Source organism: Salvelinus namaycush, chromosome 30 (genome assembly GCF_016432855.1).
Source record: "Salvelinus namaycush isolate Seneca chromosome 30, SaNama_1.0, whole genome shotgun sequence".
NCBI lineage: Eukaryota > Metazoa > Chordata > Actinopteri > Salmoniformes > Salmonidae > Salvelinus > Salvelinus namaycush.
Genome location: NC_052336.1, coordinates 12451029 through 12471014, shown reverse-complemented (window position 1 = coordinate 12471014; position 19986 = coordinate 12451029). Strand labels below are relative to the sequence as shown.

Here is a 19986-nt window from a genome sequence, read left to right as displayed (position 1 = left end):
GGTCTGCTTGTCCGGGGCTACAAAATATGTGTACTGTTGGGGGTAGTCCAAGACTGGAGTTGGGAAACACTCTACTAGTATGTACAGTTTATCATATTTACACACATAACTGTCTCAGTGACTGACTGACAGCACCAAGCTTGTCATATAGTGACTGACTGACTGACTGACTGACAGCACCAAGCTGGTAATATAGTGACTGACTGACAGCACCAAGCTGGTAATATAGTGACTGACTGACAGCACCAAGCTGGTAATATAGTGACTGACTGAAAGCAGCAAGCTGGTAATATAGTGACTGACTGATGGCACCAAGCAGGTAATATAGTGACTGACCATGGGCCCTAGAAGATACTTGTCCAGAAGATGGTGCCATTCTCGCATAGTAAATGAGTTTACTGTCAGTGTGTCCTCTTCTCTTATCCTCCCCAGCCACCTGTATGACAACCCCCTGTCCTTTGTGGGAACTTCAGCCTTCCAGAACCTGTCTGACCTGCACTCTCTGTAAGTCTCTGTCCATATCTGTTAGAAAACCAAGTCTGGTACTCTGAACATTGTATTCATAGTGTGGTAAGGATCTCTGAAATTGTTTTATTTTTTATTTATCTGTTATTTTACCAGGTAAGTTGACTGAGAACACGTTCTCATTTACAGCAACGACCTGGGGAATAGTTACAGGGGAGAGGAGGGGGATGAATGAGCCAATTGTAAACTGGGGATTATTAGGTGACCGTGATGGTTTGAGGGCCCGATTGGGAATTTAGCCAGGACACCGGGGTTAACACCCCTACTCTTACGACAAGTGCCATGGGATCTTTAATGACCTCAGAGAGTCAGGGCACCCGTTTAACGTCCCATCCGAAAGACGGCACTCTACACAGGGCAGTGTCCCCAATCACTGCCCTGGGGCATTGGGATATTTTTTAGACCAGAGGAAAGAGTGCCTCCTACTGGCCCTCCAACACCACTTCCAGCAGCAACTGCTTTACAATAACAGTGTATGAAATCACCATGTGATACAATACACTGGATATCGCTGGTGCTCAGGTGCTTATTTCATACCATGATCTAATGTTACGAGTGGACAGTTATTCCGACTAAAGTTAGTCTCTGGTCTGTCATACCTGTTTGTGTTCTAACCCTGTGAGGTATGTGTTTCAGGATGCTACATGGAGCCAGTATGATGCAGGATTTTCCCTGTCTCACTGGGACTAACAACCTGGAGAGTCTGTGAGTACACAATACAGCAGACGCTTTACATCAACATACACAACTGACACTGACCAACAATGTTAGAATGAATGTGTTCGTGTTAGTCAGATTGTTAGTGATTAGATTTTTTTTCTGCCTTGTTTGAGGTTAAGTTAGACCGTTTGTCAGTGGTAATTAAATCAGTGTTTCTTTCTCAGTACTTTGACAGGCACAAAGATTGCCGCCATACCGGTTGAGCTCTGTGAGGATCTCAAGGTGCTGCGGACTCTGTAAGCATCCCCAACCTCACCTTTCACCCTTATCCTACTTTATTAATCTATTTCACATAAATGCTGGTGACATTCCAGATTACATTATTTCATCCTTTTGCCCATCAGAGACCTGTCCTACAATGAGATTGAGGAGCTGCCTTCCTTCCAGGGCTGTCTAAAGCTGCAGGAAATGTGAGTAAGGTATATTGTTGGGAATGTGAGCAAGAGCACAAACACATTTTTAAACATTACATTCAAGATGACCCCCATCTTCTATCTTTTTCTGAGTGTATATTCTGTGTTCTGTCCTAATTATAGAAGCCTGCAGCACAACCACATCCAGCAAATCGACAGGGACACATTCCAGGGTCTGTCTGCCCTGCGCTTGCTGTGAGTACACACATACACACGCGCGTACATACACACACTTGCAGCCTATAGTACCTTGAGGCTTAAAGGTGAAGGGCCTAAGTAGATCTCATTGGAAAGTAACTTAGTTCTGCTTTCACTAGCTCATGCCAGAGGCTAATTTAAAAAAGCATGCTTAATTTGCTGCCCTGATTCTGAACACATCATTAAGTCATTTTCTTTCCTGCAGGGACCTGAGTAGAAATGAAATGAAAACCATCCACAGAGATGCTTTCCTCTATTTGACGGCGCTAACAAACCTGTGAGTAGGACACTGTACTGTGGTAAAAACTAAATCCGTTCTCATACAAGTCATGATAACAAATACTTTACTGTTTAAACATATGTGTACATATGCTAGTAGTGTGTTTCAGGAATGTATGTATGCTAATATGTCCTGTTTGTTTCAGAGACCTGAGTTTAAACTCGCTGACCAGCATTCCAACAACTGGACTGAGTTCCTTGAACCAACTGAAACTCACAGGAAACCTGCAGATGAAAAATGTATTTACTGCAAAGAGCCTCCCCAAACTCAGGTCAGAATCCTAGTAATTCATCCAAATGACCTCACATTGTCCTGAACTAGATGTGAACTCACTGTAGTGCCAAACCCAATTCACTTACAGTAACTAAACTTAAGTCCAACTGTGAGGTTGAGGTCATGCAACACTTTGAATGATAATGGTCCTATTGTGGTCTACAGGTCAGTATCAGTTCCCTATGCTTACCAGTGCTGTGCATTTGTGGGATGTGATTCTTCAACAACTTCCACTGATGAGGAGGACATCAAGAAGGTTACAGGTAAAATATGTCGGTCATGATTGGTCATTAGACCACTCTTGACATAAAAAAAAGTATTATTCAGAGGGGTAAAAAGTATATTGAAATTGATTAGCTAATTAATCTTTGTTCTAGGTGGAGAAGATGTAGAGAGGATATCGATGGTAATGCACTGCTCTCCCTCTCCAGGTAAACCACAGTCACTTTATTGTCATCTACAGCATTGAATTGTGTACATCATCACATCTCTTACTAACTGAAGGCTGACTCTGTCTCTCTCCTCCAGGAGCCTTCAAGCCCTGTGAGCACCTCCTGGGCAGCTGGATGATCCGTCTGACTGTGTGGTTCATCTGCCTGGTGGCCTTGATCTTCAACACTCTGGTGCTGGCAGCCACCTTCTCCCGCCGGGCCTTGGCCCTCTCCCCTGCCCGGCTGCTGGTTGGCCTCCTGGCCCTCACCAACCTGCTCACTGGGGTCTATGTGGGGGTGCTCACTGTCCTGGATGCTGCCACCTGGGGCTCCTTCGCTGAGTTTGGGGTCTGGTGGGAGACGGGGGTGGGCTGCCGGGCAACAGGGGCCCTGGCGGTGTTCTCCTCAGAGTGGGCGGTGCTGCTGTTGCCCCTGGCGGCTGTGGAGCGCAGCGTGGCGGTGAGAGGGCTCCTGGGGAAGGCCATCTCACCCAGGAGGAGCAGCGACAGGGGGTTCGGGGACAGATGCTTCGCCCTGGCGGCTGCTCTACTGGGACTCCTGGCGGCAGCAGCAGCCTGCCTGCCCCTCTTCAGTACCAACGACCCTTCAGCCTCCCCTCTCTGTTTACCCTTCTCTGGCGGTGAGGGCCCTGCACTGGGGGTCACTGTGGCCCTGGTGCTGCTCAACGCTCTGGCCTACCTGTTCACAGCAGCAGTGTACACCCAGCTGTACTGTGGCTTGGGCAGGGTGGAGCTGGCAGACCAGGAGCAGGCAGGGGCCGTACGCCACGTGGCATGGCTCATATTCACCAACTGCATCTTCTTCTGCCCTGTTGCAGCCTTCTCCTTCGCCCCTCTACTGGCCAGGTCTGGCACCGCAGGGGGCCCTGAGATCGCCAAGTCCATCACGCTCATCTTCTTCCCCCTACCGGCATGCCTTAACCCCGTGCTCTATGTTTTCTTCAGCCCCGCCTTCCGGGAGGACTGGCTGCGGCTGCGGGGCCATGGAGCTGTGGCCCGGGGGGTGAAGGCTGGGCAGTGTGCAGGGGGCTCTGGGGTTGTGGATGGGGACGGGGACTCCTCCACACGGCTGGGCTATGACTGTGGGGTGTACTCCCAGCTCTGTGGGGAAACAGGCATGTGTGAGCGCTGCGAGGCGGCTCTACACGCCAGGACCTCTTCCTCCTCATCATCAGTCTGCAGACACTTGGTGAAGTCCCACAGCTGCCCTACCCTCTCGGCTGGTGCGGCAGCGGGCCAGCGTACGGAGGGCTACTGGGCAGACAGCGGCACCCTCCCTGCCCAGTCAGAGTACGCTGACGAGGGGGACTCGTTTGTGTCCGACAGTTCCGACCAGGTGCAGGCCTGTGGACGAGCCTGCTTCTGCCAGAGCCGAGGGCTCCCTCTGGTCCACTACGCATACAACATACCTCGCATCAAAGACTGAGAAACTCTTCAGCTGTGTGTGTGTGTGTGTGTGTGTGTGTGTGTGTGTGCATCTGTGTTTGTTTGTGTGTGTGTGTTGGACACTATAACAAAAAGAAAGGTTTGTGATACACAACAAAACATGTGCAGGGTCCCTGCACACAAATCATTCAGGAAGCACTTCTTTAATCACTGTGTGAACCAGACTCAACCGCCACAAAAAGGGAATCTGGCATTAAATGAGACTTCTTTGAGACCTGAGACTTTTGGTCAACTCTTGTTTTGCCCTTCAGGATTTACAACTGATTCCTGTGTGTGATAACACCAAACTGGCTGTCAAATATGTAACAAAAGAGGAAACCTTTCCACCAGTGCCTGCTTCTTGGTTTAAAGCGAACTCATTATCAAGATGTTACAAGCCTGAATTCATCTGTCACGTCTCTTGCTAAGGCAAGGATTTATGTGCCATCCTTTTGTAGTTTTCTTTGTGTTATATGTATATTGTGTTTATATCTTGTCATTCCCTGGTCTGTCGATTTTAATGCCTTGCCATAATCGCTATTCATTTGTATAGTTAGCAAATGTAATCATAATCCTCATTCTAGGGTTGGTTTTCATATGAGAATGTAAAGTAACTGAAAGGAGAATTGTATGGCAGCGGCTTTAAATGAAGGGGTACTGACAATGTGTTAAATATAATCTGAAAGCTGCATTTTCAGCCCTCCCAATGTGAGCCAACTGAATCTCCAGTCTGAATCTGTTCATGTAACTTCACATGCCCTGTATTCATTCCTCACGAGTACAAGACAATGACTTAAATGTTTATTATCTTTGACAATAAGTGTCAACAATTCTTCCTCACTATGAGTGATAACATCTTGGATGTCACGTGGGAATGGAAGAGAGCACTGTTTTAACAACAGTCTTCCCAGGTTGTTGAGGAGAGTTTTATGACTTTGTTTTGTCTCTTGGACTGAAAATCATTTCGTTGAACTGTGCTTTACCCCCAGGATCGTTCTAATTTATTGCTTAAAGAGGAGCAGAATGTCTGGGCCAAGGACAAGGTTATTTCAGGTGTCAGGAGGTTGGCTTTGAAAGGTGAATGCAGCATGTACCAAGTGCAAGCTAAGCCTCTGGCGCTGAATGCTGATGCCACACAAAGGCCTTCATTTCTGGATTGTTCTCTGAGACAGATCGCATTATAGTAAAATATATATATATATTTTCTTCTCTTAAAATGGATATAATTGGTGCTCACAACCCATTAATTATGATCAAGATGCACACAATCCCACAGCTCAGCAGTGTAGCCAGTGTAATGGATATCATGGTGTATATTATGATATAATAACAACATATAATGTTCACTATGAAACATTTTATTGGATCAGGTTTGACTGTAGGGGAATATCTGTTTGATGTGCACGAGCATGACTTTGCGTATGGGGCCTGCACCACACCACACCCTAGGAGCCTGTATCTACATGTGTAATTCATGCGAGCGCTCAGGAAATTAGGCAATGTAGGGAAGCCTAGACTCCCTCAACATTTTGTTAATGTGTCCATATTATGAAGCTCATTGGCTTTTGAAATTATATCACAAATTTTCTTATTTTTGTATGGATTTGTCAATGTTTTGACCCCAACCAACTGTCCAGATTGTATTGGAGATGTTTGAAGCCCGTACATGCAAATTCCAAATCGGTGTGTATTGCTGTCTGTTTATCCATATTTCAATTATTTTTGATAGAAAAACCAATAATCAAGAATGGGATGGATTGACTAACCACGGAAGCTACCTCTTCAACTTTAGTGGCTACCAGCAGTGCTTTGTACGGTGTGTGTTCTTATGCTATTGATATTTTGGTTTGAACTATAGGCTTTGTTTGTAAATACATCGTTGTACAGCGTCACTGAATTTAATTCATGCTTTTAGTGGGAGGAATGTACAGTATGTACTGTATACTGTGATTTTTGTAAACCAAATTATATAAAACCATGCTTTATGTACAATGCTTTATGTACAAGATTTCTGACACACAAACTCTCACTCATTCTTATAATTTATTTGCCCCACAGTGACACACAGTTGAGTTGGTCTGATTTCGACCTTGTCAGGAATGTCAGTGTTTTTCTTTGCCTACAGTGTTAGGTTCTGTCTGACTGACTGACCATAGTGCCACTCAAGGGTGCTGTTGAAATTGTCAAGGCTATAAATGTCCCACAGGGCACCAGGGCACTGGCACCTCTCCCAATTGGCTCCTCTGGCTGAGTTTCAAATCAAATTTTATTTGTCACATACACATGGTTAGCAGATGTTAATGCGAGTGTAGCGAAATGCTTGTGCTTCTTGTTCCGACCATGCAGTCATATCTAACAAGTAATCTAACCTAACAATTTCGCAACAACTAACTTATACACACAAGTGTAAAGGAATTAATAAGAATATGTACATGAAAATATATGAATGAGTGATGGCCGAACGGCATAGTTTGTTCATAGCATTGTTTAAAGTGGCTAGTGATACATTTATTACATACATTTTTCCATTATTAAAGTGGCTAGAGTTGAGTCAGTATGTTGGCAGCAGCCACTCAATGTTAGTGATGGCTGTTTAACAGTCTGATGGCCTTGAGATAGAAGCTGTTTTTCAGTCTCTCGGTCCCCGCTTTGATGCACCTGTACTGACCTCGCCTTCTGGATGATAGCGGGGTGAACAGGCATTGGCTCGGGTGGATGTTGTCCTTGATGATCTTTTTGGCCTTCCTGTGACATCGGGTGGTGTAGGTGTCCTGGAGGGCAGGTTGCCCCCGGTGATGCGTTGTGCAGACCTCACTACCCTCTGGAGAGCCTTATGGTTGTGGGCGGAGCAGTTGCTGTACCAGGCAGTGATACAGCCCGACAGGATGCTCTCGATTGTGCATCTGTAAAAGTTTGTTTTTGGTGACAAGCCGAATTTCTTCAGCCTCCTGAGGTTGAAGAGGCGCTGCTGCTCCTTCTTCACCACGCTGTCTGTGTGGGTGGACCATTTCAGTTTGTCCGTGATGTTTACGCCGAGGAACTTAACTTTCCACCCTCTCCACTACTGTCCCGTCAATGTGGATAGGGGGCTGCTCCCTCTGCTGTTTCCTGAAGTCCACGATCATCTCCTTTGTTTTGTTGTCATTGAGTGTGAGGTTATTTTCCTGACACAACACTCCGAGGGCCCTCACCTCCTCTCTGCAGGCCGTCTCGTCGTTGTTGGTAATCAAGCCTACCACTGTAGTGTCGTCTGCAAACTTGATGATTGAGTTGGAGGCGTGCATGGCCACGCAGTCATGGGTGAACAGGGAGTACAGGAGAGGGCTGAGAATGCACCCTTGTGGGGCCCCAGTGTTGAGGATCATCGGGGTGGAGATGTTGTTACCTACCCACACCACCTGGGGGTGGCTCGTCAGGAAGTCCAGGACCCAGTTGCACAGGGCGGGGTTGAGACCCAGGGTCTCGAGCTTAATGACGAGTTTGGAGGGTACTATGGTGTTAAATGCTGAGCTGTAGTTGATGAACAGCATTCTTACATAGGTATTCCTCTTGTCCAGATGGGTTAGGGCAGGGTGCAGTGTGATTGCGTCGTCTGTGGACCTATTGGGGCGGTGAGCAAATTGGAGTGGGTCTAGGGTGTCAGGTAGGGTGGAGGTGATATGGTCCTTGACTTGTCTCTCAAAGCACTTCATGATGACGGAAGTGAGTGCTACAGGGCGGTAGTCATTTAGCTCAGTTACCTTAGCTTTCTTGGGAACAGGAACAATAGTGGCCCTCTTGAAGCATGTGGGAACAGCAGACTGGGATAAGGATTGATTGAATATGTCCGTAAACACACCAGCCAGCTGGTCTGCGCATGCTCTGAGGACGCGGCTGGGGATGCCGTCTGGGCCTGCAGCCTTGCGAGGGTTAACACGTTTAAATATTTTACTCACGTTGGCTGCATTGAAGGAGAGCCCGCAGGTTTTGGTAGCAGGCCGTGTCAGTGGCACTGTATTGTCCTCAAAGCGAGCATTATGGGTAAAAAATAACCCTGTTGATGGTGTCCATGTCACCTGATTCACACTGGGTGCCCTTGTTCCTTTAACACATCCAAACCTCACGGGGTGTGTAACAACATCATGATGGGGGCTTACTGGAAGTGGATAAGTGCACATGAGCTATGGTCTTGAATGTGACCTGTCAAATTACACCAAGTTTGACAATAAGAATGTGTTTATGTTTAGAAAATGTGTTGTGTGAATGTATGCTAGTGGATGAAGGTAGGTGGTTGGCAGTGGACCTCAGAAACCAACAGGAGCAGCCTTATTACTCACACCCTGTTTGGAAATGGACTTGGCTTGACCAAACATTTCACCTCCCAGCGATGCACCCACAGGGGGAATGGGACATTCCAGCTGTTCCAACCCTCCCCACACCTCATCGCTGGGCCAAACACATTAAACGTCTTTTGGCCTTAGTTAGACTTTGTTACGTTAATACCCAGCAGCTTTTGTTCATTCCCACTGGCATTCAAGCGCCAGAGCGTCAACTGTTTGTTGACCTCATAGTGATCATGTTCTGTGTGTAGGGCAGAATGAGGCACACGAGTGCTGCTCCATCTGTGTATTCATCTCAGTGTTAACCCCTGTCCACTGTCTGTTTCCCATGTTAAACAATGGTGGGGTTTTATCAGGCCTCACTAGCGAACAGGCCACACCAGGGATAGTGGTTTACTTAACTTGCATTATAACCAGTTTACAGCTGGGAATATGAGTATGATTGGGCACCCTAGAAACCTGGGATGGACTTGCATTTGAATAAGTGAGAATAAAAGGGGTGCCCACTGCCCGTTGACAAAGCTTTGCATTTATTTTTCATACATAAAACAAATACTCTTTGCCACTGATATTCAATAACCCTTTTCTACAAAGAATGCCTGAGTGAATCAAACAATGCAGTCCTTTGCTACTCCTCAAATTATTCCATGAAATAAATAAAGGTACAATAACCCAATGTGGATGAATGTAATGTCTTGGATGACCTATGTAAGATGATTTCACAACAGGGAACAGGGTAGATTGACATGTGCACATAACAGGGTGGTAGTGGGACACAGGGAAATGAAAGCTAATGGATTATCTCTGGTCTCTTCACATTGAGCTGTAGTCTGGCCAGGGTCCCAGTGGAGGTCCGTGTAGGATGAGACGGGACATCCACCCTATCTTCAACCGGCTTCTTTACATCTAATCAGCCTTGTTCATCTGCTTATCCTTCTCCTCTTTGGTGATTTGAGCTGCAAGGCAATTAGTCTAAGTCGTGATTCATATTTCCAATTCAAAAATCAAACATACTAGAACATTTTGTTGGTGATTAATGTAGGACTGATAATACTTCACTATTTTAGACTTTATTCAATTTTATTTCTAGACTATATCAATTGATAATATCCATGCCATTTGATAAATACTTACCACTGAGGAAATTATTCAATAACATTGGGATTAGAATATCATCTCCAGTTCAATTTGTTAATATCAAGATAGATTTTTCGAAAAATCTATAGTGTACAGATGAGGTAAAACGTGTCTTATCCTTTCACATTATCCAATATTTTGAAATATATTTTACCTTCTCGTACCCTTAAATTTAGTGAGATGGACCATGCACATTGTTACATACAGTAATGTATAGCAGACGCTCTTATCCAGAGCGATTTACAGAAACAATTAGGATTAACTATTTTGGCACACCTTTTATTATTTTCTAATGAATACAAATGAAACAATTCTATAATAATGGGATTGACCTCAGTTATTACTGAGTGTGGGGGCTTACCTTGGGGGAAAGTGCCAGGTGCTGGGAATTAAAAACGGTAGAAGCATGACAGGACACAGCATGGTGGGGTTACAGACAGAAGGAGAGACACACGTCAGAGGAGATGGATCATGTAATGGTGGCAGGATCCATTTAGAACCTTTACATGTATTCCAGTGTACATTCCAAAGGTCCATCAGCGAGTTAATATACCCTTATGAAGACATAATGATATGTCTATATGTTAACATGAAATCTCAAATAGGAAGAATAGATTTACTGTATTTGCCCTCTAGAACATACTATGATTACCATGATACATGTTCTAGATTTGAACATGCCATTTAACACATACAAGTATAATTCTTCCATCTCAGATTTGATGTCCAAATGTATTATTTCATAAGGAAACCCCAAAACATGTTTCAAATATGAGTTGGGGAGCATTCATATATTATGACATTTTCAGACATTTATATATGACTTCATATTTGATGGACACATATGTACTAAGGGTACCTGTTCCAGACAGGAAACAGAGTGAAGTACACAGGAAGTTGGAAACCTTGACAATTACATCCCTATTTACGGTGGTCATAACTGTAACAATCACCATGTACACTCAGTGGCCAGTTTATTAGGTACACCCATCTAGTACCGGGTCGGACCCCACTTTGCCTGAATTCTTCGTGATATGGAAACATTGCTGAATTGGTTTCAAGGGCCCTAACGTGTGCCAGGAAAACATTCTCCACACTATTATACCACTGCCACCAGCCTGTACTGTTGACACCAGATAGGATGGGGCCATGGACTCATGCTGCCTATGCCAAATCCTGACTCTGCCATCAGCATGACGCAACAGGAGCCGGGATTCTTCGGACCAGGCAATGTTTTTCCACGCCTCAATTGTCCAGTGTTGGTGATCGCGTGCCCACTGGAGCCACTTCTTGTGTTTAGCTGATAGGAGTGGAACCCGGTCATCTGCTGCAATAGCCCATCCGTGACAAGGACCAACGAGTTGTTCATTCCGAGATGCCGTTCTGCACACCACTGCGCCGTTATTTGCCTGTTTGTGACCAGCCTGTTAGGTTGCACCATTCTTGCCATTCTCCTTTGACCTCTTATTAATGAGCTGTTTTCACCCACAGGACTGCCGCTGACTGGATGTTTTTTGTTTGTTGCACTATTCTTGGTAACCCCTAGACACTGTCGTGTGTGAAAAGTACAGAATGCCGGCCGTTTCTGAGATACTGGAACCGGCGCACCTGTCACCGACGATCATATCTCGCTCAAAGTCACTTCGGTCACTTGTTTTCCCATTCTAACATTCAATCGACCAGTAACTGGAAACCTTTATGCCTGTCTGCCTGATTCATATAGCAAGCCATGGCCACATGATTCATTGTCTGTAGGAGCGAACCATTTTCGTGAACAGGGTGGTGTACCTAAAAAACTGGTCACTGAGCATACAAGAATGACAATGGATTTGGCAGTTGGTTGGCAGGCCAGGTGTGTTAAGGAGCTCACCAGCAGAGAAAAGGTGAGTAGTGTTAGGGATACTTACGGCGAATCGCCAGCTTGCACTCCACTACATCTTCTCCACTGGCGTTGACTGCTTTGCACATGTACACTCCCCCGTCAAATGAGCAGGGCTTGCGGATCTCCAGGGTGAGTACGCCCTGCTTACTGAACATACGGTACTTGGCCTCGTTGGAGATGTCCATCTTGTTTTTGTACCATGTCACTTTGGGCTGAGAGAGAGAGGTTACAATGTGAACTAGATTTGCCTAGAGTAATGCATATTGCAAAACAATTAAATAATGTCTATTTGCTATAACTAAGGCTCATCGTTTTTACTGGTCAGGACATGCTTGTCATCCCCCTACAGTACTAGTAGCAGACATGATGATAATGTAATTGTAGTGCTGATTTGATGGTGATTTTGATGGTGATAAATCACTATATCATTCATGGTTAGCAGCATAGCCTTTGTCTCTGTCATTCTTGCTTGTATAGGGACACCTCACCTTGGGGATGCCTCTGACAGAGCAGCTGAGGGTGGCGTTGTAGCCTGCTATGACTGAACGGCTCACTAGAGGGTGTGTGAACTTAGGCGCCTCAGAAAAGTCATGCTCCTTGTAAGTTGGAGGCTTGTACTCGAAACCTGATGAACAGATGAACAGGTGCAGTGCTCAACTTATGTTCAGAAAGTTTTTGGGTTTTACACAGGTGGCAGCAGGGGATGTTTTTTTTAATGAATTTCATGCGAATGCTGCTCCTACATAAACTCAGCAAAAAAAGAAACGACCTCTCACTGTCAACTGCGTTTATTTTCAGCATACTTAACATGGGTAAATATTTGTATGATCATAACAAGAGACATAAACTGAACAAGTTCCACAGACACGTGACTAGCAGAAATGGAATAATGTGTCCCTGAACAAAGGGGGGGGGGGGGGGGGGTCCAAATCAAAAGTAACAGTCAGTGTCTGGTGTGGCCACCAGCTGCATTAAGTACTGCAGTACATCTCCTCCTCATGGACTGCACCAGATTTGCCGGTTCTTACTGTGAGATGTTACTTACCCCACTCTTCCACCAAGGCACCTGCAAGTTCCCGGACATTTCTGGGGGGAATGACCCTAGCCCTCACCCTCCGATCCAACAAGTCCCAGACGTGCTCAATGGGATTGAGATCAGGGCTCTTCGCTGGCCATGGCAGAACACTGACATTTCTGTCTTGCAGGAAATCACGCACAGAACGAGCAGTATGGCTGATGGCATTGTCATGCTGGAGGGTCATGTCAGGATGAGCCTGCAGGAGGGGTACCACATGAGGGAGGAGGATGTCTTCCCTGTAACGCACAGCGTTGAGATTGCCTGCAATGACAACAAGTTCAGTCCGATGATGCTGTGACACACTTCCCCAGACCATGACGGAGCCTCCACCTCCAAATCGATCCAGCTCCAGAGTACAGGCCTCGGTGTAACGCTCATTCCTTCAAAGATAAATGCGAATCCGACCATCACCCCTGGTGAGACAAAACCGCGACTCGTCAGTGAAGATCACTTTTTGCCAGTCCTGTCTGGTTCAGCAACGGTGGGTTTGTGCCCATAGACGACGTTGTTGCCGGTGATGTCTGGTGAGGACCTGCCTTACAACAGGCCTATAAGCCCTCAGTCCAGCCTCTCCTAGCCTATTGCGGACAGTCTGAGCACTGATGGAGGGATTGTGCATTCCTGGTGTAACTCGGGCAGTTGTTGTTGCCATCCTGTACTTGTCCCACAGGTATGATGTTCGTATGTACCAATCCTGTTGCGGTGTTGTTACACGTGATCTGCCACTGCGAGGACATTCAGCTGTACGTCCTGTCTCCCTGTAGCGCTGTCTCACAGTACGGACATTGCAATTTATTGCCCTGGTCACATCTGCAGTCCTCATGCCTCCTTGCAGCATGCCTAAGGCACGTTCACGTAGATGTGCAGGGACCCTGGGCATCTTTCTTTTGGTGTTTTTCAGAGTCAGTAGAAAGGCCTCTTTAGTGTCCTACGTTTTCATAACTGTGACCTTAATTGCCTACCGTCTGTAAGCTGTTAGTGTCTTCCACAGGTCCATGTTCATTAATTGTTTATGGTTCATTGAACAAGCATGGGAAACAGTGTTTAAACCCTTTACAACGAAGATCTGTGAAGTTATTTGGATTTTTACGAATTATCTTGGAAAGACAGGGTCCTGAAAAAGGGACGTTTCTTGTTTTGCTGAGTTTACATACACCATGACCATGTTAAATGTATAACTATTGTTTGTTTATAGTTATGATGTCAGGGTGGTATTGCTGTCATGAACGGTGCGCCAGGTATGGGAGCCCACCTGTTTTCTGGATGTAGGCACTGTCTGCTGAGAAGCAGGGCTCTAGGCTGAGGCCTACCATGTTCACAGCGTAGATACGGAAGATGTATTCATTCCTCATGATGAGATCAGCCACCACACAGTTAGTTCGCCTATATAGCTCATAGACAGTGTACCATTCCTGAAAACCAACCACATTTTAGTCAAACTCTTCATTTTTAATTGAGACCACATTTTAGGGCTACCAAAATACTACAGAACAACTAAACAACAATGTCAGTGTAACGTGTCTTGAGAGAATGGGAATGCATGCCAACTCCTATGAGTGTTTGCCAAACAAAGGGGCCCAACTGTGTTATATTTAGCAATGGGACATCTCTGATATCCAATTGAGATATTGTTCTTTGTAACATGATAATCTCATATCTCACAGCCTGCCATTGTGAGATGGAGGAAATTAATTGGGTCTAATAATGACTTGTGTGAAACCTGAACAGGGAGCTTTTTATTTAGCCACTAACCTTGCAGCTCAGAAGTACAATGGGTTTCCATCACTACACAGACAAGCCATGTCCAGTATGAGGCCAAGGCTGGGGGCTAAAAACAGGGCGTGCTTGGCTTGCTGTGCTCTGGGTGGCTGCCTGGGGTGGTGGAAGGTGGCAGTTGGAGCTCAAACAAACAGGCCCAGAATGCAGTTATCCTTGCCCACAAAGGCTCTCTGCCTAGCTGTGGCTGACTGTGTGTCACAAGGGAGGGTAAAATACCCCTCGGTGACCATGTAGCATTCTTCCCGTCACATAGTGTACATACATGAGTCAATTATGGCCAGAGAGAGAGCTTAGCTACCTTGCCTTGGCAATGGCATGGTTATTAAACCCAACGTTCTAACACTCAGAGCTTGGCATAGTTCACTCTGAGCCCAGCCAGAGAACTAACAGATAATTATCAGGCAGCTCGCCCTCTCTCACACACACACTGGGATGACCTCTGTGTGTCAGTTAGAAAATAAATATTAGCCTAATCATCATTAAGAATATAGATCATGCTTTCCTGAACCTGCCATGTGTGGGGCAGTGTATGATCTTCGTATAACCTTACTCATTTAATATTGTCTGACCAATATTAATTGCTAGTTTTCTGTCGTATATGAACCTCTTTCACAAATTAATGAGGAGAACATTTTCATGTTAGACACTGCCTAGCAGATTGACTCTCACCATGGTCTTCTTGTCAGCCTTCTGAACCATGTAGCCGGTTATTTCACAATTTCCATTGTCCTTGGGTGGCTTCCACTCCAAAGCCACGTTAAAGCCCCAAACATCCATGATCTTCAGTTTCTCTGGAGACCCAGGCAAATCTAAAGATAAGAAATAATATTTATCGAGTCAACATACTGTACCATAACTTTACCTTAAACTCCAATTCAATCAATCACAGAGAAAGGTAAACCACACGGTGGGTACACGTAGAATATTGTTTACGCTGTATTTTAGGGGCAGGTGTGGTTTTGTTTCAATATCCAATGATAATGTTGGCAAAGGGACCAGCTTGCGGGATGTGTCGGTTTCATAGTTAATAACTCAGATACAGCATAAACCCATTATGAGTGAACTGATAGTGCAACTGATCAATCATAAAACATTTCTATTCCAAACCATTAGAGTTGTGAGGAGTCCTCACCGACTATCTGAATTGAGATGCTGGCTGTGTCCTCAACATTCTCAATCTGCAGCTTGACTTCATACTTCCCAGAGTCCTTCCTCTCTGACTTGCGGATAAATAGGATTGTATCGGTGTCGCTGTTCCGGACGCTGACCTGCTTCGGGTTCAGATGCTCCCCGTCTTTACTCCAGGTGATCACAGGCCTAGGCTTGCCCTAAAATAAAAAATTATTGAGATTGGAAATTAAACATTCTAATATTTTTAAGAAAGACTTAACAAGATTCTGGAGGACTGCAGTACAAGTAAGTTAATATGTGTGAAATATTGGTTTTCCTCAGTAACCTACGTTTACTAAATGATCATTACAGTTCCAGGGGTGATGATGATTTCAGTACATCTCCAGACCAAGACATTTGAAATATGATATTGTTCATATTTATGGCAGATTTGAACCTAGATAAGTATGCCTAATAGATACAGTAGATGGTGGTACATTTGGCGGTGGCCCAGACTCCTTGGCTTGTGGTTTTCAGCAGTTACTCACTATGAGCTGCTTAAGAGAATCATGTCTGTATCAGTTATCAGTATGTCAATTGAATGTGTTACTAGGATACAGTTTCAAAACTGAAGCTGTATGTATTTATAGTCTTGAGGGAAAAGCAGAAACAAATAAAGAGACATAGCGTGATTTATTGTAGTATTTTTGCGGACTGTAGTATCCTGTAGTATTTACTGTAGTGTTTTTGCAGTCATTACTGTAGTATTTACTATAGTGTTTTTGTTCAATTATCTTTGACATACAAATGGGGGCTTTCTCCTTGAGGAAACCTACTGGACAAATACTAAAAGAGCAAATTTTCCAAAACCTGTAGATAGGTAGGACTGGGGAGCCTCTGCTCTTTTCTATAACCTGTAATGAACACAGTATGGTCTATACTTGGCATGTAGGTTTCTCACTTATGGGTGGCACAAATTGGGTTATGGGGGAGGGGAATATGAACATGAAATACTGTTATTGCGGACTGTAGTGTTTTGCAGACATTACTGTAGAATTTACTACAGTATTTTTTGGGTGCGGATAAAACTGTAGTATTTACTATAGTATTCTACAGTATACTACAAAATGCTATAGCAAATACAGATGTAGGATCTTATTTGGGCCTGTTTGCTACAGCAGGAAAATAATCATGCAGTATCAGGACATGTGAATTATTATGTGGATTTAAATTCATGGGCATTTTTGTTGAAAAATTAAGCCTTTTTAAACCTCAAATACACTACAAGTGTTCAATTTCCTGCATTGCAGAAAAGTTATCCTGCAACAGGGTGGTCAAATTAAGATCTGTACTACACATGACCGAGGGATACTACAGTGTGTTTAATTCTATAGTAAGTAGGCCTACTGTAGTATTCTACAGTAAACTGTAGCACCATAAACTGTAGCACCATTCCATAACTCAATGTGCACCAAATAAAAAGGAAATAGCAATTTCTAGCTCCTAAGTCATTCAACATATTTCTCTTATGGGCAAGTGTAACAGTTTAACTTTAGTCCGTTCCCTCGCCCCGACCCGGGCGCGAGCCAGGGACCCTCTGCACACATCAACAACAGTCACCCGCGAAGCATCGTTACCCATCGCTCCACAAAAGCCACGGCCCTTGCAGAGCAAGGGGAACCACTACTTCAAGGTTTCAAAGCGAGTGATGTCACCGATTGAAACGCTATTAGCGCGCACCACTGCTAACTAGCTAGCCATTTCACATCGGTTACACTCACCCCCCTTTCGACCTCCTCTTTTTCCGCAGCAACCAGTGATCCGGGTCAACAGCATCAATGTAACAGTTTAACTTTAGTCCGTCCCCTCGCTCCAACCCGGGCACGAACCAGGGACCCTCTGCACACATCAACAACAGTCACCCACGAAGCATCGTTACCCATACCCTAGTTAGCGGTGGTGCGCACTAATAGCGTTTCAATCGGTGACGTCACTCGCTTTGAGACCTTGAAGTAGTGGTTCCCCTTGCTCTGCAAGGGCCGCGGCTTTTGTGGAGCGATGGGTAACGATGCTTCGTGGGTGACTGTTGTTGATGTGTGCAGAGGGTCCCTGGTTCACGCCCGGGGCGAGGGGACGGACTAAACTTATACTGTTACATTGATGCTGTTGATCCGGGTCAGGCACCAATGTAACAGTTTAACTTTAGTCCGTTCCCTCGCCCCGACCCGGGCGCGAACCAGGGACGCTCTGCACACATCAACCAACAACAGTCACCCACGAAGCATCGTTACCCATCGCTCCACAAAAGCCACTGCCCTTGCAGAGCAAGGGGAACCACTACTTTAAGGTCTCAAAGCAAGTGACGTCATCGATTGAAACGCTATTAGCGCGCACCACCGCTAACTAGCTAGCCATTTCACATCGGTTACACAAGGGCACCAGCATATATACAGTACATTCATCCTATAGAGTGTGAAGGATGTACTCTAGCCCATACCTGAAAAGGGATCACAAGGTTGATTGTCTCCTCCACTTTCTTGATGAGGGTCTGGCGGAGATGTCTAGGAATCCAGATTTTGGGTTTCTCTGTGAACAAAAATATCATAAGATGTCAATGAATAAAAGTGTTTGGGTACAATTTTGTGGTGTGCGTGTATGGGGAAAGTGGTAGGCCTGGGCGGTATACCGCATTCTCAATACTGTCAATCAGGGTTGTCAATTTGGGCTGGCTTTGGGACCATGCAGACACCTCGGAGTGGGCGTGAAGGCTGTTTGCCTGGCTGCAGTGAACAGCCCGACTTTTCTCTCAAAACAGTGCAGAGGTGGAAGATGGCTGTAATTGACTAGTTAACTGCTGTTTGACTTGAAACTAAACTCGAGTTTTGAATCCCGGTGCTGAGCTAGTGCGTAGCAGCTAATTGCTGTAAGACATGTTGCTGAAGAATGTTATTTATGTCCCTTATCAACTGACGTGAATGAAGCTACAGCAGCCAAGGTGATAATGGCTGGAGTCAATTGTTGTCAATTGCTTGTTTTTGCTGTTCTCTGAATAGCATTAGGATCTTATTTGGAATGTAGGAATGCAGTAAATAGAATAAATAAAGTTACTTTGCTATAGCCTACCCTCGGTTTACCTGAAATTATGCCAATGCCATCAGTACCCTAAAGCTCTGGGCCTACCCGCCTCACGGGGGTGTGTGCTACGCCACTGCTTATAACTATACTTTTTCAGTATGTAAGATGTGCCAAATAAATGATCTCCAGTTCAGGACTCCAGCTATACATTTGGTTTGCTAGCTAAGTGGCTAGCTAAGTGGCTAGCTGGTTACAGCAGAAATAATCAAATTCCCTCCAGGATAAAAATCCTGGCTGCCAAACATTTCTTTGTGCCGCAGCAAACTGATTAGCCTTTTGAGATACTGTAGTTATAGAACTTTATGAGCTGGGTTGTCTGTCCTTCCAATTAGTTTATGTTCGCTTGCGCTTGTTAGCATTTAGCTAGCGTCCGCTATGGGAGTTTTTTGGGGGGGGGAAATACTGGCCATTGTGTGCACTGCCAGTAATACCGTATACCCCGCTACGGTACAGGAACGGTATGAAAATCTGCATACCGCCCAACCCTAGAAGGTGGTTCATGGCTAAGACTTTTCCCACAATACCTTTCAACTATCACTTTTAGCTTGATGGCACCGTTACTGGTCTAATGAGTTACTGTTCATGTACATTGACCAACTGCCTGTGAGGTAATAGTAAGTGTGAGTTGACAATATCAAGTGCTTGTCAGTGCAATTCCATGGTAACAGTGGCACAGACTTTCACTTTAAAATGTTTGTCAAACAAAAACCAATAATTGGAGAGTTAAACAAACCATACAAATCTATGCACAAGGACTACTTTTAACAATTTCCACAGAAAATGTTGCAAAAACACATTTACTTGAGGAACAGTGCAGATGCAGAGTTTAGTAACAGAATTACTTATCAAGTTATCAAACTTTGCATCTGCACTGTTCTACAAGTAAATGTGTTTTTGTTTAACTTTGCAATCATTGATTTTTGTTTGACATACATTTTAAGGTGAAAAATCTGAGTCTCAGTGTCACTCTGTTATCGTGGAATTGCCTTACTGCTAATCAGCACTTAGTGATAGTATCATCCTGTCAGCAAGCGGAAAGGCCGGGGGCTTCAGTGTGCATCTGAGACCTCAAAATACACCTCACAACTAATCTGTTAGGTGCTGAGAGCGAAATAGCTGATGACCTTGGCAATGTATGTATGTTCCCAAACATGATCTGTGAGCCCTGAGATCCATGTAGAGTAGTGGAGGCTAACTTCAAGCCTCATCAGCTAAATATATCAAACTGTAGAGAAATAGGAGAGAGGAGACAACAGCTGGA

General features: G+C 44.9%; 2 protein-coding genes and 1 non-coding gene across 4 annotated transcripts in view; 1 reads left to right on the top strand and 2 right to left on the bottom strand.

Moving 5' to 3' along the window:
- The window catches only part of lgr4 (leucine-rich repeat containing G protein-coupled receptor 4), a 28001-nt gene extending 21733 nt beyond the window's left edge, over window positions 1–6268 (top strand). For both annotated transcript variants that reach the window (XM_038969270.1, XM_038969269.1), the window contains 10 exons: window positions 433–504; window positions 1162–1230; window positions 1410–1481; window positions 1590–1655; window positions 1782–1853; window positions 2062–2133; window positions 2282–2407; window positions 2575–2672; window positions 2787–2840; window positions 2938–6268. In XM_038969270.1, the coding sequence (XP_038825198.1) occupies window positions 433–504; window positions 1162–1230; window positions 1410–1481; window positions 1590–1655; window positions 1782–1853; window positions 2062–2133; window positions 2282–2407; window positions 2575–2672; window positions 2787–2840; window positions 2938–4286 (2050 nt within the window). In that variant the 3' untranslated portion in view covers window positions 4287–6268. The remainder of the gene's footprint in view (window positions 1–432; window positions 505–1161; window positions 1231–1409; window positions 1482–1589; window positions 1656–1781; window positions 1854–2061; window positions 2134–2281; window positions 2408–2574; window positions 2673–2786; window positions 2841–2937) is intronic.
- Window positions 6269–9119: 2851 nt separating this feature from the next.
- The window catches only part of LOC120024804 (myosin-binding protein C, cardiac-type-like), a 58254-nt gene continuing 47387 nt past the window's right edge, over window positions 9120–19986 (bottom strand). The window contains 8 exon segments of the mRNA XM_038969132.1: window positions 9120–9560; window positions 10103–10123; window positions 11649–11835; window positions 12112–12248; window positions 13954–14113; window positions 15150–15289; window positions 15613–15808; window positions 18088–18176. Of these exon segments, the coding sequence (XP_038825060.1) occupies window positions 9511–9560; window positions 10103–10123; window positions 11649–11835; window positions 12112–12248; window positions 13954–14113; window positions 15150–15289; window positions 15613–15808; window positions 18088–18176 (980 nt within the window). The 3' untranslated portion in view covers window positions 9120–9510.
- On the bottom strand, window positions 16400–16454 carry LOC120025394. Its single transcript, XR_005472998.1, has one exon. It is a non-coding gene; the product is annotated as a U7 small nuclear RNA (small nuclear RNA).